This window comes from Loxodonta africana, chromosome 6, assembly GCF_030014295.1.
Source record: "Loxodonta africana isolate mLoxAfr1 chromosome 6, mLoxAfr1.hap2, whole genome shotgun sequence".
In the NCBI taxonomy this organism is placed as follows: Eukaryota; Metazoa; Chordata; class Mammalia; order Proboscidea; family Elephantidae; genus Loxodonta; species Loxodonta africana.
The window spans coordinates 72,867,673-72,885,700 of NC_087347.1; the positions used below are offsets into that span (position 1 = coordinate 72,867,673).

The 18,028-nt window shown below is 35.1% G+C and overlaps 1 protein-coding gene across 6 annotated transcripts in view; it reads left to right on the top strand.

Annotated features, from left to right (window-relative positions):
* SP3 (Sp3 transcription factor) overlaps positions 1-17,772 on the top strand; it is a 74,275-nt gene extending 56,503 nt beyond the window's left edge. For 3 of the 6 annotated variants that reach the window (XM_064286981.1, XM_064286983.1, XM_064286985.1), the window contains 4 exons: positions 2,157-2,255; positions 3,335-3,527; positions 9,569-9,765; positions 12,290-17,772. In XM_064286981.1, coding sequence (XP_064143051.1) covers positions 2,157-2,255; positions 3,335-3,527; positions 9,569-9,765; positions 12,290-12,606 — 806 coding nt within the window. In that variant the 3' untranslated portion in view covers positions 12,607-17,772. Of the gene's footprint in view, positions 1-2,156; positions 2,256-3,334; positions 3,528-9,568; positions 9,766-12,289 lie in introns of those variants that run through there. The other 3 variants (XM_064286982.1, XM_064286984.1, XM_064286987.1) reach the window with 2 other exon arrangements.
* Positions 17,773-18,028: the final 256 nt, after the last annotated feature.

The following is an 18,028-nucleotide window of genomic DNA, read 5'->3' on the forward strand; positions in this document are numbered from 1 at the left end:
TATATTGTTGTTGTTGTTGTTGTTAGGTGCTGTTGAGGCGGCTCTGACTCATAGCGACCCTGTGCACAACAGAATGAAACACTGCTTGGTCCTGTACCATCCTCACAATTGTTGCTGTGCTTGAGTCCATTGTTGCAGCCGCTGTGTCAGTCCATCTTGTTGAGGGTCTTCCCCTTTTTTTGTTGACCCTGCATGTTACCAAGCATGATGTCCTTGTCCAGGGACTGATCCCACCTGACAACATGTCTCACCATCCTTGCTTCCAAGGAGCATTCTGGTTGTACTTCCTTCAAGACAGATGTGTTCATTCTTTTGGCAGTGTATTCAGTATTCTTTGCCAACACCAGAATTCAAAGGCATCAGTTCTTCTTTGGTCTTTATTACGCATTGTCCAGCTTTTACATGCATATGAAGGGATTGAAAACACCATGGTTTGGGTCAGGCGCACTGTAGTCCTCAAGGTGACATCTTTGCTTTTTAACACTTTAAAGAGATCTCTTGGAGCCGATTTGCCCAATGCGATGCGTTATTTTGATTTCTTGACTGCTGCTTCCATGGATGTTGATTGTGGATCCAAGTAAGGTGAAATCCTTGACAACCTCAATCTTTATTCCATTTATCATGATGTTGCTTATTGGTCCAGTTGTGAGGATTTTTGTTTTCTTTATGTTGAGGTGTAATCCATACTGAAAGCTGTGGTGTTTGATCTTCATCAGTAAGTGCTTCAAGTCCCCTTCACTTTCAGCATGCAAGATTGTGTCATTTGCATAACGCAGGTTATTAATGAGTCTTCCTCCAATCTTGATGCTCGTTCTTCATATAATCCAGCGTCTCGGATTATCTGCTCAGCATCCAGATTGAATAGGTATGGTGAAATGATAAACGCTGACACATACCTTTCCTAACTTTAAACCATGTAGTATCTCCTTGTTCTGTTCAAAAGACTACCTCTTGATCCATGTACAGATTCCTCATGAATACAATTAAGTGTTCCAGAATTCCCATTTTCCCCAATGTTACCCATAATTTGTTAAAACCTATGCAGTCCAATACCTTAGCATAGTCAAGAAAACACAGGTAAACATCTTTCCGGTGTTCTGTTCTCAGCCAGGATCTATCTGATATCAGCAATGGTATCCCTGGTTCCATGTCCTCTTCTAAATCTGACTTGAATTTCTGGCAGTTCCCTGTCGGTAGACTGCTTTAGCTGCTTTTGAATGATCTTCAGCAAAATTTTGCTTATATGTGATACAAATGATATTGTTCGATAATTTCTGCATTCGGCTGGGTAACCTTTCTTGGGAATAGGGATAAATATGGATCTCAATACTTCCAATATACAAGTATTTCTACTGAATATAATGGCAAGCTTACACTATTTCAGGTACTCTTATGTATTAAATCTATCTTACGGGCTAGCCTAGGAGCTTTTTTTTTTTATTAATTATACTTTAGCTGAAGGTTTATGGAACAAACTAACTTCTCATTAAGCAGTTAATACACATACCAACCCCATGACATGTCAACAGTCTCCCTTCTCGACCTTGGGTTCCCTATTACCAGCTTTCCTGTCCCCTCCTGCCTTCCAGTCGTTGTCCCAGGGCTGGTGTGCCCCTTTAGCCTCGTTTTGTTTTATGGGCCTGTCTAATCTTTGGATGAAGGGTAAACCTCAGGAGTGACTTCATTACCGAGTTAAGAGGGCGTCCAGGGGCCATACTCTCGCGGTTTCTTCGTTCTCTGTCAGGCCAGGAAGTCTGGTCTTTTTTTGTGAGTTAGAATTTTGTTCTGCATTTCTCTCCAGCTCTGTCCATGACCCTTTATTGTGATCCCTGTCAGAGCAGAGCAGTCAGTGGTGGTAGCCAGGCACCATTTAGCTGTACTGGACTCAGTCTGGTAGAGGCCATGGTAGATACAGTCCATTAGTCCTTTGGACTAATCTTCCCCTTGTGTCTTTAGTTTTCTTCATTCTCCCTTGCTCCCAAAGGGGTGAGACAAAGGGAGTTTTCAGATTAGCCTAGGAACTTTAATGCCATTTTATAATGCTTACTTCTACAACAAAGCTCTTAGAAAGAGCCATCTGTACTTCTTGTCTCTAATTGGTCTTCCATCCTCCTGAAACTGAACAGAGTTTTTTTCTCCCTTCTCTACTGAAACAGCTCTTGTCAAGATCATCAGTGATTACTACATTGTTATTAAATCCAAGAATCATTTCTCAGTCTTCACCTTAGTTGAGGAGTCCCTGGGTGGTGCAAACAGTTAAGTGCCGTGGTTATTTTTGCCAAAATGTAGACCTAAAATAATCAGTTTTCATTAAGGTTTTTAGTTTATATCAATAAAAATCTACAGGAGTTCATGTTTCATTGAAGGTGGTTATAGTCAGTGTTCTAAATGATTTTATTGTTTCTTTTTAAAAAATCACTCTCCTGAAATGAAAAGAAAGTTCAGTTGATCTGTTCTCTTAGTTTCACTTAGAAAATGCTGATGCTCTAGTGGTTAGTTGGGTAAGTGCTTGGCCGCTAAGCGAAAGCTCAGCAGTTCAAAACCATCTGTGGCTCCATGGGAGAAAGCTGTGGCTGTCTGCTTCGTAAAGATTTACAGCCTTAGAAACTTTATGGGGCAGTTCTACTCCGTCCGTTAGGGTCGCTATGAGTCAGAATCGACTTGATGGCGATGGGTTTGCTTTGCATTTATCATCATCGATTTAAAGATGTTTGTCTCTGCTGAGAAATGACAATTCCTGCCATGTCCATTCTTCACCATTGCATGCCTATCTTGTTTTTCAGTGTTGTTTGCAATAAAGTTCCTTGAAAATAGAAACTGTTCCTTGGACTTCTGTAGCTCCTCCCTACAGTGATATTTTGTGGCTACTACAGATATTTTAGTAATGGTTGACTTTTAAAGCCTAAGTGTAGGAGTAGCAGTGTCAAGTGAATGTTGCCTTCTTTTGCATCATATATAGTACCTACACATAGGCACAATTGATTCAGGCTGTCAAAGAGACGTTTAAGGCATTAGACTTTGTCCCACTCTGAATCGACCATTGGATTTATTGACGAACAACTATAATTGAAGTTTCATATTGCTTTCAGCTTATAACTCATCTTGCTCTATTCAAATCAGGTTGTCATGCTGTCTTTATTCCCTTTTTTGGGACATTTAGAATAAAATAGTTTATTTTGAAAAGAATACTCCACGATGAGGAACAGTGACTGCTCCATAAACAGATTTTTGACTCTTACACATTATTTACATTACCTTAGAGAGGTTCAAATCTCATGCTCTCTTTTTGGGCCAGTGGGCTGCTTCTCATCTGTATCTGTTTTTTTTTCTTCAGATATTAGGATCAAGGAAGAGGAACCTGATCCTGAAGAGTGGCAGCTCAGTGGTGATTCTACATTGAATACCAATGATTTAACACATTTAAGAGTACAGGTGGTAGATGAAGAAGGGGACCAACAACATCAAGAAGGAAAAAGACTTCGAAGGGTAGCTTGCACCTGTCCCAACTGTAAAGAAGGTGGTGGGAGGTATGCACATATGAGACATACTCTATATATATATATTTTTTATATATATAAAGAGTGCTAATATCACCCTAATGTTGAAAGTACTGCATGCCATCATGCTACTTAATATGGAAAAGTATTCGTTACATGATCATTTTGGATGTGTGTCTGTATGAGTGTGGCAGAAAAGGTTACAGAACAAAATATATGAAATTGAATTTTCAGATGTAAATGACTTTTTGAAAAATTGAAATTATTCAGTTTGCATTTTTTAAAAGTGTTAGCTGATGCCATTTAACAGGTTTTGAAAAATTGAAATTATTCAGTTTGCACTTTTTAAAAGTGTTGGCTGATGTCATTTAACAGGTCCATGTCAGAATTTAGCCTGTTCGCAAACCAGCAATGGGACTTGCTGAAACACAGATAAAAAGTTGATTCTTAGCTTAAGAATGGAAGTAATATAAAAATAAGTTACGAATTTCAGAAATAGTCGATAAGCATAAGCATTTCCATTTTAAACAAATATGAATAATAAGTCTTAATGGTGAAATTTTTTGAAAAGTGAGACTGTAGTATTTCAAGCCAGTGTTGTAAAAATAAGTTTTAAGACAGAATAACATGACAGAAATAAACTGAAAACAGATTACTAATGATATATTAAGTGTAAATAGCTAAAGTTTAACGATGAAGAGGTCGAGACTCTGAGATCATACTTAAAAAACAAAATCCTGCCCTATGTTGATTATAAGGAACGCCTCAAATGAATTGTCAAAGGAATATTGAAGATAAAGGAATAGAAAAATGATTTATTAGACAAATGCTAACAAAAAAGAATTTATATAGCAATGTTAATATCAGGCAGGGTAGGATTAAGGTAAAAAGCATCAGATAGATGCAGATAAATTTCTTGTTAATAATATGAGATTCTGCCAAGAAGATTTAATAGTCTTGGTGCCTCTTCGCACAGCTTTAAAATATAGAACAAAAGTTTATAACTCAGATTGTTTAAAAAGCTGAAGATATGCTAACCAAATCCCCTGTCATAGTGAAAGGCCTTAATACACCTCTCAGAAATACACAGTTTAAGTAGAAAAATAATGAGTAAGCGTGTACTATTAACACAGTTAACTTTGTCTTTGAGTTTGTCTTATTAGCTGATTTGCATACCGGCCAGTGATTTCGTTAATAAAATGGGTAATAACTGCCAACATTGTCAGCTTGCTGTTTTTCAGACAATGTTATGTAAGTGAGGTGTAGAGAGGTCGAATGACCCTTAAAAGAGCACACACAACTGGAATTTTGGCCCGGTTTCTTTTTTATTATACTTTAAATGAAGGCTTACAAAACAGAACTTCTCATTAAACAGTTAGTACACATATTATGACATTGGATAACAACCCCCTCAACGTGTCAACACTCTCCCTTCTCAACCTTGGGTTCCCTATTAACCAGCTTTCCTGTCCCTCCTGCCTCCTAGCCCTTGCCCCTGGGCTGGTGTACCCCTTTAGTCTCGTTTTGTTTTATGGTGGGCCTAGTTTCTTACTCCAAACTTGTAACCGCTATACTGTACTACTTCCCAAGTGGATCTTCTGATGTTTAGATAATTTGTATTTACTGGCAACTAATTGTTAAAATTCCTATTTGTCCTGTAAAATGTTTTGATCCATTTAAATAGTAAGCATGAAATTCTGTGTATATAGTAATTTTCTCTGAAATTCAGTAATCATTTCAAAGGAGCTTTCAAGATAAATAATTTATGAAAATCAAATCTAATTGAAGGTCAGGGCCTGGCCTGTGTTTCACTTATTCTTTTATTTAAAGTGAAAATCTTTTACATTTATGTTTATAAAATTAATACATACTCATTAAAAATTCAGAGATATGGAAGAGTATTTAAAAAAAAAAAAACAAAACCACTAAAATCCTACCCCGCTTCAGGATAACCACTGTAACGTTTTTGTAGATAATCCTTTTAGACTTTATAAATACTTAAAGTAGAATCGTCTTATTCTCACTATTTTACATGTCTGCTTTTGTTCTGAAAAATGTGACCGAATTTGCAAGTCTATATAGAATCTACATCTTTTTTTGGCTGTACAATATAGTGTTCTGTGGAGCCCTAGAGGCATAGTGGTTAAAAGCTCGGCTGCTAACCAAAAGGTCAGTAGTTCAAATCCACCAGCTGTTCCTTGGGAACCTTACGGGGCAGTTCTGCTCTGTCCTGTAGGGTTGCTGAGTCGGAGTTGATCGGACAGCAACAGGTTTGGTTTGGTATAGTTTTCTATTGTGTGGATGTGTAATAATTTAACATCTTTTGTTGAGCATTTAGGCTGTTTGTTGTCATCATTATAGTTCTTACACATATGTCTGATTATTACATTAATACAATTTGGCAAAAGTGGAATTGCTGGGTCAAAGGTAATTTGTTAGAAAGGCTGTATCAGTTTGTACCCCACAAATGGTGTACGGGAATATCTGCGTTCCCACACCCTTGCCAGCACTGGATATGATCTCCGTGCCCCCCGCCCCCCGCCAGCCTTTTAAAGTCTGATAGATGAAAAATAGTATCTCAGTATTGTTACGTTTTTTTTTTTTAATTAGTGAGATTTAACTTTTTTGCATGTCATTTTTTCTTTGTGAGTTGTATTTTGTGACTGTTTTGTGTGAACTCTGTCATATGTGCAACTGCATTTTGCCCAGTTTTACGTTGTCTTTCATCTTTGTTTATGTCAGTGGTTTGCAAAATGTGTTATTATGCAAGTAAAGAAAGAGTTCCATCATTTAAAGTTAAGTCTTCTGTATCTCAAGGATTATAAAAGTAATTATATTTTTTCTAGGTCTTTTGTGAGTTCACTTTTTGATAACTTAGTATTTTAAACAATCAAAATTGGAGTAAAAAAAAAACTAGATTTCTTAGAGCTCATTTGAACAAAATTCAGTTTATATATACCATAGGTACAATTATATCAATGACGATTGTTACATCTTATTAGTAAAAGCATAACATATATTGTAAGTTTAAAATATTTGAAAGTGTTCTGCACGGGTGAAATAGGTGTTACATTTAAAAAAATATTTAAATATTGGCCTTTTTCTCAGCAATTTTCTTAAAAACAAAATAATATTGGGAAGGTGATGTCTTAAAAAAACTAAATTTTATTCACCTTTAGAGAGCTAAATTTTACTTGCTTACGTTTTACTTAAGGTAAAATTATAAACAGAATTTTTTTCATTCTGCCATTTATTTGATCATTTAGCCAGTTTTTACTGAGCAGAACCAACATTCAAAAAGGTTTTAATCTAGTAGAGGAGACAAATATTATAATAAAGTAGAATAAATTCTAAAGCATTATCATTATGTAGGTTTTGTGTAGCTTAAACATCAATTTGTATTTTAAAAATAATTTTTCAAAGTCTGTTTTTTTCTGTCAGCGTTTTAGTTCGTGTCCTATTTCTCCCACCTGTACAAAAGAAAGACAGAAACAAAAGGATTTACTTAGTTTCTTTAGTCCCTCTATCCAGAATTTAGTTTATCTTAGCATTATTAAATTATTGGGAGCAAATTTAGGCACTTAAGACTAGAAACCTAAAACTTCTCAGGGTTATGTAGTAGGTATTACTAAGGAGCCCTGGTGGCACAGTGGTTAAAAGCAGTCGACTGCTAACTGAAAGATTGGTGGTTCTAAACTACCAGTGGCTCCGTGGGAGAAAGAACTGACAGTCTGCTTATGTAGAGATTTACATAATCTTGGAAACCCTATGGGGGGTCCGTATGAGTCGGATTCGACTATAAGGCTGTAAGGCCTTGGGGTCTTTTTTTTTTTTTTTTTGGAAATAGGTATTAGGGTTTGGTTTTGTTTTTTTTATTAGTGGTGTGGTTATGTAAATCACGAGAAAATTTATGACTAAGTCTTTTCCTACCTGAAGTTTGTTGAGAAATTCACCTCAGTTCTTTCCCTTCCTTTACATCACATATGATAAATGCATATCTAGTTCCTGTCTTTTTAAATAGGAACTTGAACCTAGGCCTTTCCCCCGAAATTATATATTTGTCCCTTCCTCCATTTTTTTTTTTCTTAGATGCCTGTCCCACTTTCAAACTATGACTGTTTTGCTCTTGTGTTTCCTTATAATTCATTTGAAAATGTCTTTCCCTAACTTCTTGGTTCTTTGAGAGCCCAGATTTGTTGCTTTAATCGGTTACAGTCTTGTGTTTTGTGAGTGCTCCCAAGCTAGATTTTGCTAAGTTCATGAAATGGCACTTTCGAGTTTATAAAAACACATCGTTACACCTGAGTGACAGACTTAGAAGAGAAGCAAGAAGCCATTGAGTACAAGAATGAATTCAATTGGGTTCTCTGTGAAATTGCTATGGTGAACACAATATGTAAAATTGATTTGTACACCAATAACTAGAAACCTTGCTCTTTTTCTTAGGGCTATTTAAGAATAAAGTAAATTAAACGGAAACAATACTGACTTTGGTTAAGACTTTGGCATTGCAAATGAGCCAGAAAAACCTGTTTTACTCATCTCAACTCTTTGAAGAGAGTTTCAAGAGAAATTGGGGGTGGACTGGAGCAGAAACTAGAATTGTGTTAGATTATGACATCCTTGCCCTTGAGACAACAGCATGACTCCTCCTTGTCTTTACTTATGCTATTCCTCTGCCTGGAATGCCTTCCCTCCTTTCTATCTAAATCCTACCCACCTTCTCCACGAAGCCTTCTCTAACTACTGGAGCCCACATTGATGTCTCCCTGTTCAGAACACCTATGGCATCTAACAGCCAGCACTGCACCGTTTAGCACTGTTTGTCCTATGGCAATTTCACATGCTACTGAGTGTGAGTACATTAAAATATAAATGTGGGGAAATATGCATTTTTCCAGTAAAATTAGAAGAACGATAGGTATATTGTATACAGGAAGATTTGCAGGCTCTGGAAGGTTTATAGGATACACTGAGATTGTGAGATTGGGGGAGGGAGGGCTGGGGAGTTTTAAAAATGAACTTAAAAAAATCTCACAGAGAAGCATTGCAAAGTTTATACAATATGATTTTGAGAATCCATGTGTGAAAATGTCATATTTTCTAAAAATTTACTTTATTCAATAACTAGTCTGATTTTTTTGTTTTTAAAAGCCTGAGGAATAACATTTTGTATAGCTATTTAATACTATTTGAATATCATTTCTGGAATCAAAACAGTTTTCTTCTTGCTTAGACTTAAGATACCTCCTTTAACCCATCTGAGCACGTACTTTGCAAACCCTGTTCTTGATATCAAGTGCTGAAATATAACAGTCAGATTTGGGCATGTGGAGAAAACTTTATTATATTCACAATGTTGAAATGGTTAGGATATCTCTTGTATATAATTTTGGATATCTTTGCATAGTTAATATGAAGGAAATTTTAACTGTAAATGTAATTTTGGCTTATACTTATTTCATATAGTGCTAAAGGAGCTAATGCCATAGCTTTAGCTAGATTTTTTTCTTTGACTTTATCCAAGTCAGTGTATATTCAGAGGTGGGCCATACAAATACACAAAATATGCTTAAATTGTGTTAACTTAAAGTCTGCTTAAGCTATCTATGTTTCAGTTGTGCCTGTGATCAATTATGCATTCAATCTTTGATTTATTTATTTTTTAATTAGATGACATCATGACTTTTGAATAAAGACCATTCAAGTACCCATACACCTAACTTAGTTGGATTGGGCCTATGCATAGAATTTGTAAATGGTTCTGATAGACTAGTAAATAACTTTATTATACAGTTTTTATGTATGAATGTCATTTTAATAACACAGTTTTTATATATGTTTACATATTTGGACAGCAGTATCACATTGATTCTTGAGTAAAAATAATAGATAAAACCTCTGTGTTTGAAATACATAGATTTTATTTAAATTGATTTAAAATGGTCTTGGTTTCCAGTCGACCCTCACTGCCTTCTATTTGAAATTCAACATGAGGGTATATGATATAGTGTTAATGACCATTTGAATATTTTCAAATAAGTATATATTATTCTGTGTGTGTTTTTTAGAGGTACCAATCTTGGGAAAAAGAAGCAACACATTTGTCACATACCAGGATGCGGTAAAGTCTATGGGAAGACCTCACATCTGAGAGCTCATCTGCGTTGGCATTCTGGGGAGCGTCCTTTTGTTTGTAACTGGATGTTCTGTGGTAAAAGATTCACTCGAAGTGATGAATTACAGAGGCACAGAAGAACACATACAGGTTACTGATGCTTTTAATAGATTAAAATGAATACAGTAGGGATATGTACATCTTTGAAATTTTCTTTTAGCATACTTAAATGAAAGAATTGAAAATATATATATAACTAATTATATTAATATTCTATCTTTAGTAGTACCAGTTTTAAAACACTAATTTCAAAGAACAAGCCGTCATGGCTCATCTTAGGAAGTTTAATTTTGTGCAGACTGTGGTTAGTTTTTGTTGATATTGTTGAGTGTCTTGGGCCACATTTATACTATTATTTATTTTGTTAAAATTTTTAATTAGTTGTCTGCTTTTACTCATGATCCTTCATTCCCATTAACACTATCAGAAAGAATAATCCCTTCTGACAAGTTCAGTCATTTTCCATTTTCCATTGTTTTAGTATCTGTGAGGTAAGCAAAAGACATTACTTCTGTTTCACTGAGGAATAACCTAGGCATTGTTGTTGTTATGACTCTTTTTCTTTTATCTAATTGTTCTTAAGATAGTGTTGTGTGGTTATTACATGAAATGCACCTGGGACTGACTCAGCCTGAAGCCTAACTTAATATAGCTTGGAGATGTTTTTCTCCTGATACCATGTAAACGATCTAGGTGCTCGATCAGTCAATGCTTAACACTGGAGAATTAAAAATACATTATGTATTTACAGCCCCTAGAGAGCTTAGAAGGAAGAAGCATGGTAAAATGAAGAGCATGGGTTTTTAAGCCTACCAGATCTGGATTCAAATCCAAGTTCTCTATTAACTTAAGCAAATAAGCTCACATCTCTGACTGCTTTCACACCTCCTATATTGACTTTAAATATTATATGAAATAATTTGAGACATATGGAGTAGTACACAGATGCTCTACTTGTTTTACTTCCTATCTCTTTCATCAGGTAGCTAGAGACACAAGGTTTACCTGCATGTAAGTGTTCTGAGTAGTCTAAGAAAGTGAACGGTTTTGTGTTATAGTCTGTGCTGCTTTGTATAATCAGAGCCAGAGATGATTATAGCCTGAAATAATAAGGTGTAGCCATTGGTGGTGGGCTGGTACATTAGACCTTAAGGTAGCCCAAACAGAATTTCCCTCGGTGGAATTTGATCAGCAGAATGTAAAAAAAAAAGAATAACAGAAAAAGGAAACAAGGTTTATGATCAAATAAGTGTGGGTTACAAGTACTTTCACTGCAGCATATCTCTGTTGGGACCTTTAATTGGATGCTAAAGATGACCGTGGATCTTTTTGTCGGGGAAGGGATGGATGTAGAATGTATAAAACCCGTTGCATTTTCTAAACCCAATCAATCCTTGTTTGTCATGGAACATCTCTCAGGACTGATGCTCTAAGATCAGGGAAACACTTCCAAAACGAGTAAGATATATGTGAATAGAAGAGGTGAAAAACTATTTTGTAATTAGAACAACATGTGTAAAGATGGAATTTTACATATTTCTGTTGAGTATGGTTGTGCCACATTATAGAGGTTCTTCTAAGTTAGGCAGGGAATATCTGAACTATTTGGTTGTTGGCTACAAGTTTCCCTTGCATTCCTACACCACTTAGTACAATGGTGTTTTGTAATGTAAATAAAACGGGTATTTAAGGAAAATTTGTCTCGCGTTGATTGTTGGATTGGAGAGAAAAAGTAGGATATCATTGCAGTAATTCAGACATGAGGTCTGAGGACCTACCTAGAGTAGAGGTGCTGGAACAAGAGCTTTTTAAGACATTTTGAAGAAAATAATTGTTTACTAGATTTTTGTTTATTGATTGATTTCTATCTGAACTCCTTTTAGGTTGGCCTTTTGCCTTCTCTTATAGTAATTCTCTTGCTTAGTGGGTCTTCAGTATAACAAATGTTGAGCCTATCTTTTGTACTTGAAAAGTTTATTTATGGTGGGCAATAAATTTAGACACCAGGGTCTTATTACTAACTTGTAACAATATACTGATAGATTAGGCTTGCTCTTGATATTTCCAGCTGAAATCACATCAGCTAGCTGTCTCTATTAATTCTTGGGATAACTCAAATCTCCTTGGACCTCAAGCTTGCTTGTCTTTTGGTTTAATCCAGAAGTACTCTGTGTAGTTACTTGAATTCAGATTTAACTGTTGAAGATTTAGTATTATAGATATGGCATATTAACATCCTAAATATAGTTTCAAACAATGTACTTTTTATTTAGTGGTTAAATAGGTGTTACAGGAGATGGTAATATTTAAACTGGTGTCTTGTAATATACCGGTATTGCAAAATTTTAGCATAGTTGACGCATTAAAGTCTTATTTGAGTATCCCATGTATTTAATAACTTTGAAGGTTGCTTTTCATCAAAAAATAAAGGTGACAGATTTATTTTGAGGAAGAGCTATCCTTTGAGAGCTTGTGGGAATAGCTCATGAACCGAATACAATTGTAATAGATCTTCCCCATCCATCGGTGTTGGCTTACTTTGTTCGAGAGGATGATTTGTATATTAATGTTGAATTTTTAAAACTAAGTGACTATTTTATTTTGTTCCTAACAGGTGAGAAGAAATTTGTTTGCCCAGAATGTTCAAAACGCTTTATGAGAAGTGACCACCTTGCCAAACATATTAAAACACATCAGAATAAAAAAGGTATTCACTCTAGCAGTACAGTGCTGGCCTCTGTGGAAGCTGCGCGAGATGATACTTTGATTACTGCAGGAGGAACAACACTTATCCTTGCAAATATTCAACAAGGTTCTGTTTCAGGGATAGGAACTGTTAATACTTCCGCCACCAGCAATCAAGATATCCTTACCAACACTGAAATACCTTTACAGCTTGTCACAGTTTCTGGAAATGAGACAATGGAGTAAATACTACGCAAATACTTATTCATTGTGGTTATTTTTATACAGTAGTGAGAAGAATATTGTTCCTAAGTTCTTAGATATCTTTTTATTGATGTGCAAAAATTTTTGGATTGACAGTAACTTGGTTATACATGACACTGAAATGCCTTACTTTGTATGATATTCCATAGTATATTAAAAATGGTAAAATTGCATGGGTTTTGTAGGTACTTTTGGAATCTAGAAGAAATGAAATTTTACCAAGTTATATAAAGAGAAAATTGAATTTAACAATGCGAATGGTAGTCTAACCAAATGCATCAATCCTGTGTGGTTTAGTGTAAAAATGAGAACATGTTGGTATTTATCTATTGTAAGATAAAAAGTTGGTGGGTGAAAGAAATCATGTTATGATAAAAAAAATTTTTTTGTAATTTTCTTGATGACTGGAATTTTTATTATGCATAACTGACAAATCAAGTTTCCAAGCAAATGTTACATAGTGTAGGCTTTACTTAGCTTATCAATTTGTCATTTTGAAGCTAATTCTTTTAATTAGGTTAACTATGTACAATATTTTAAGCATTACTCTTGTAAGATTTTGAAAACTACATTTTAACATGGAACTCTAGGGATAGTCACCTTTTAAATCCTGTTGAAAAGCCATGTTTAAGATTTAATTTGCCAAAATAATGTCTCGTTAATATTCTTTCAATAACGAAGTTGGGCAATATAACCAATGTTTAAAAAAGTTTAAAATGTATAGGTTGAGGCATTTGGGTGGTAAGAAAGATGTTATAGTGAATTATCCCTTTTCTTGAATATTGGAGGACCAAAAAAATAAGGTGTATTGCGTCTTAGCAGTGATTTTTACTCAATCTTGTTTCCAAAAACCATGTCTGCCAGGGCCTTAAAAGCCATCATGTAAATTACCAGTAAAGTATAATAACATATGCAAACATAACAAAATCACTTCCATAGTGACAATACTCCAACCATATGGATATTAGTCATAGAAAACTAGAGGTTTTATGATATTTTTTTAAGGGTTTTTTTTTTTTTTTGTCTAGGTAGTCAGTCTGCACTTAAATATCAACCATTTTTCTTTTTTGCTTCTTCCCTTAAAATTTATATGTATCCAGTACATTTAATTGAGAAACATATGTTTTTATTATGCTGTATTTTCTTTTTATCTTTTAATTATTGTTTATATTTTCAGTTATTAAAATGTACAAAATAAAATTACATTGCTGGTCGTCTTGTAAGAGCTATATAATTTTCCTCAATGTATACTTACAACTGCAACAGTTCACCTATTTGAAAAATTTGGAATTCTGTTCATTTGTTATTCTTAAGACCACCTCAAATTTAAAGGCTACCTTATTGTACGTTTAAAGTGTATTATAACAGTGTGGTAGTTAATAAAACACTATTTTTTTTTTTCTTTTGAGTTTGTTGTATTCCTATGCATTTAAAATATTGCAGTGGTAGGGGTAAGAAAATTTGTGTGGCCTTTCATCCCAGCCCTTCATTCTTCTATGTGTCAGGCACTAAAATTATTGTAAACAGGTATATTTATTTCAAAAGGAATGTGTGGAGCCATTGGCAGCTTACTAATTTTTCACCTAAGAGGGAGTGTCGAAGATGTAACTTAGGAAAAAAAAAAAAACCTTTTAACCCTTAACTCATTGACTCATCAGTTTTATCATTGCTCTTTTGCAAACCTTTTTTGCTTCTCCTGTTAAAACAATGCAGAATATTTTGATTTATCGAAAACCTGAATTTAATTAAGACTCCTGAGAAAAGATAACAGAAGCCATGTTTTGGTAACTGTGGCAAGAATTATTAGAAAAGATTGTGTTTTGGGTTGTGTATGTCTAATCATGATGAGGGCAACATACCAGGAAAGGAAAAATAGAAAGTATGACTGTATTTTGGATATTTCAAAGTAAAAACCAAATTCTTTTTCATATATTTACAGTGGGGATTATGATTTTCATTGTCTTCTCCAGGTCCGATCTAAATAAACACTATCAGTAATATCTTTGAATGCATAGGACAACTTTAGATACACAAACATGGACAAAATTTTTCTAAATGTAAGACTGAAGTGTGTGATGTGAAATAGGAACTATTGGAATCATAGAAATGAATCAGTGGAATGCTCTGATGTTCTTTCAGGATTAGAAGTTGAACTTACAAACTTCAGATAATCTCTAATTTTTTATTATTGAGGATTATATAAAGAGGCTTATGTGAGGAGGTTGCTCAGTTGAGCAAAATGCTCAGGTCAGAACATAAAACTTTTTAGAGTGTTACAGTAGATGTGTTTTTAAATAATATTGAAATTTTTATGATAAGTTTAGTGAGCATTTTTCATCCATGGGTTTCCAAGCCTATTTAAGAGTTCTTGGAGCATGAATGCAATGAAGAAAGTAAGTAGTCTTAAAAATTGTTTTTCATTTTTAAGATATATTGTGATTCTGTTAGGGGTATACCAGTGAGCTTTAAATCTTTTACCTAACAGAAGTTAGCATTCAGCCTCAGTGCAGGTGATTTTAAATATTTTTATATCAAAAATGTTAAATATACTCCAGAAACAATATGTGGAGAATTACTCTGAAGTCAGGTTTTTCCTAGTTATAAAATTTCTATTCTTGATATTATGTATAAGATTTTAAGTTCAAGCATACTCTTGAACTAATAAGTGTTTTGTCAACTGCTTTAATTTTTTGGTGCATATTCAGTATATTTACGTACAAATCTATCACATATTCTTACTAGTAGACTAGGTGTCTGTACTGTGTATACAGTACAATTTTTTTTATCACTTAAAAAATCTTTTTTCCTAGATCAACACTTAATAACTTCCAGTTACTCAAAAAACATAAGCAAAAAAACTTTAAAAAGAACTACCCCTATTGCAATAAGTTATGTGACCTGTAAATAACTTTGGTCTTTCAAAATAGTGAAAATACTTAAGATACTTGGAAATACATGTGCATATAAGCTGACAGCATGACAGACATTTCATAGGAGATAGTTCTTAACCAGTGTTGTTATCAGAGAATGCTGGGAGGCAGTTTAGGAAATCCACTGACCTGCCAACCCTTTACTAAATCAGCATCTCTGGGGGTGAAGTACATTTTTAAACAGCTTCTCAAGTTGCTCTGCTGAACACTCCTGAGTGAAAATCACGTAAGTAGAGCAAGCCTCCCCTTTGAGTCTTAAAGTTCAAATCTTTATACTGCTTGATTAGGATTCCAGAATTTTTGTTGTATAAAGTTTTTTTATTCAGTGTCGTTTGAAATTTGGGGGTTTTTATATGAATGATTTTGGAATTTATTAATAGCATTTGGTCTTAAAATTGACACATTGTTGCTTATGTTACCAGCTAGTAGACATTTTGGTTTTCAATTTTAATTGTGTGAAGAAGTATCTTCAACATAAAGGAATTTTTTACTTAATAGTGCATGTAAAACTTGTTACCGTGAATTTGTAGTAAGTCTTTAGTTGTCTGACAATGAGTGTAAAACAAGGTAGCTTATATTTTGGGGACAAAACTTGATAGTTCAGTGAAATCATCCTTTATTTAGTGTTGGGAAGACAAATACTGATTTGGCCACTTGTTCAGACAGATTGCATGCAGTTCAGTATAATTTAAATGTATACTAGTGTTTTGCAGAGGGAAATTCTACATGGAGAAGTATGGTGAACGGTCAGCAAAGGAAGTGGCATTAACAAAGGGTCAGTATGGTTTAAGAGGGATTGAGGAATTTGTGAGAGGTGAAGTGGAAAAGTTTTGGAGGAGAGGCTATTAAATTGTAGAGGGGTTCAGAATTTAATCTTTGCCTGATTCCTAATCTTTTTGAAATCATGAGCTTTTTCCTGAGAAAAATGTTAAATTCATTCAATGCCAGAGCATCCAAACGCTGCACTGGGAATCTGTGAGCTAAAGTACTGCACTTTGGAAACAACCACACTTAAGGAACTGGGGGAGGAAGGCTAGCAGTCAAGGCTACTGGTAAAGAAGTTGTAGTGTGGTGACAAACATCAAATGCAGTAGAGAGGTTAAGTCAGATGAAGAGTGAGAAAAGCCTTGATTTTGGCAATAAGGAGTCACCTCCACATCTTTCTAAGCAATTTAAGAGTGTAAAAGTTAGACTGGTCAGTTGAGCGCGCAGGAGAAACCGCTATGGAGACAGCGTGGAATAGTGGTGAAGGAAAGATGGGCAGATGCTTGGTTGAGGAAGGTCTTGGAAAGCATTTTCTGACTATATGAAAGTGATTTTATATTGACTGTTAAGAGTATAAAAGAATTAAAATGATCTCTAAGCTGCCCAGAAATAACCATTGTTCATTTTGCTTTTCTAAAATGCATAGCAAAATCGGGGTTTAGAAGATACACAAGCTTTTTCTCCTATTTTTATTTGCAGTTATAAAATAACTTTTCTCCATAACAAATTTTTTGAATGTTTTTAAAAAGCTGCATGGTACGCTGCCATGTAACATGATTCATACCATTTCACTACTGTAAATTACAGTTGTTATGGTGTTACAAACAATATGCTGCAAAGGAGATCTCTGCCTCCTTCAGCTGTGTAATCTCTACCTTTTAATTCCTTTCTCTTCAAAATCATTGTTAAGCTACATATTAGATGTCTGATAATAGGTTTCTTACCTTCTTAGAACCTAATTTTCAGCTGTCGGAGAGAAAACATTGGTCTCACCCTTCTGGGAATATGGGAGAATGAAGAAAACTAAAGATACAAGGGACCCCAAATTCTCACAAAAAGACCATACTTAATGGTCTTACTGAGACTAGAGGAATCCCGGCGGTCATGTTCCCTAAACCTTCTGTTGGCCCAGGACAGGAACCATTCCCAAAGACAACTCAGCAGACATGAAAGGGACTGGACAGTGGGTAGGAGAGAGATGCTGATGAAGAGTGAGCTAACGATATCAGGTGGACACTTGAGACTGTGTTGGCATCTCCTGTCTGGAGGGGGGATGGGAAGATAGAGTTGGAAGCTGGCAAAATTGTCACGAAAGGAGAGACTGGAAGGGCTGACTCATTAGGGGGAGAGCAAGTGGCAGAACGGAGTAAGGTATATATAAACATGTGACAGTCTGACTTGATTTGTAAATGTTCACTTGAAGCTCAATAAAAGTTAAAAAAAAAAAAAAAAAGATACAAGGGAAAGATTAGTCCAAAGGACTAATAGACCATATTTACCACCGCCTTCACCAGACTGAGTCCAGTACAACTAGATGGTGCCTGGGTACCACCGCTGACTGCTCTGACAGGCATCACAATAGAGGATCCCAGACAGAGCTGGAGAAAAATGTAGAACAAAATTCTAACTGGCCTGACAAACTGGAGAAACCCCGAGAATGTGGCTCACAGACGCCCTTTTAGCTCAGTAATGAAGTCACGCCCGAGGTT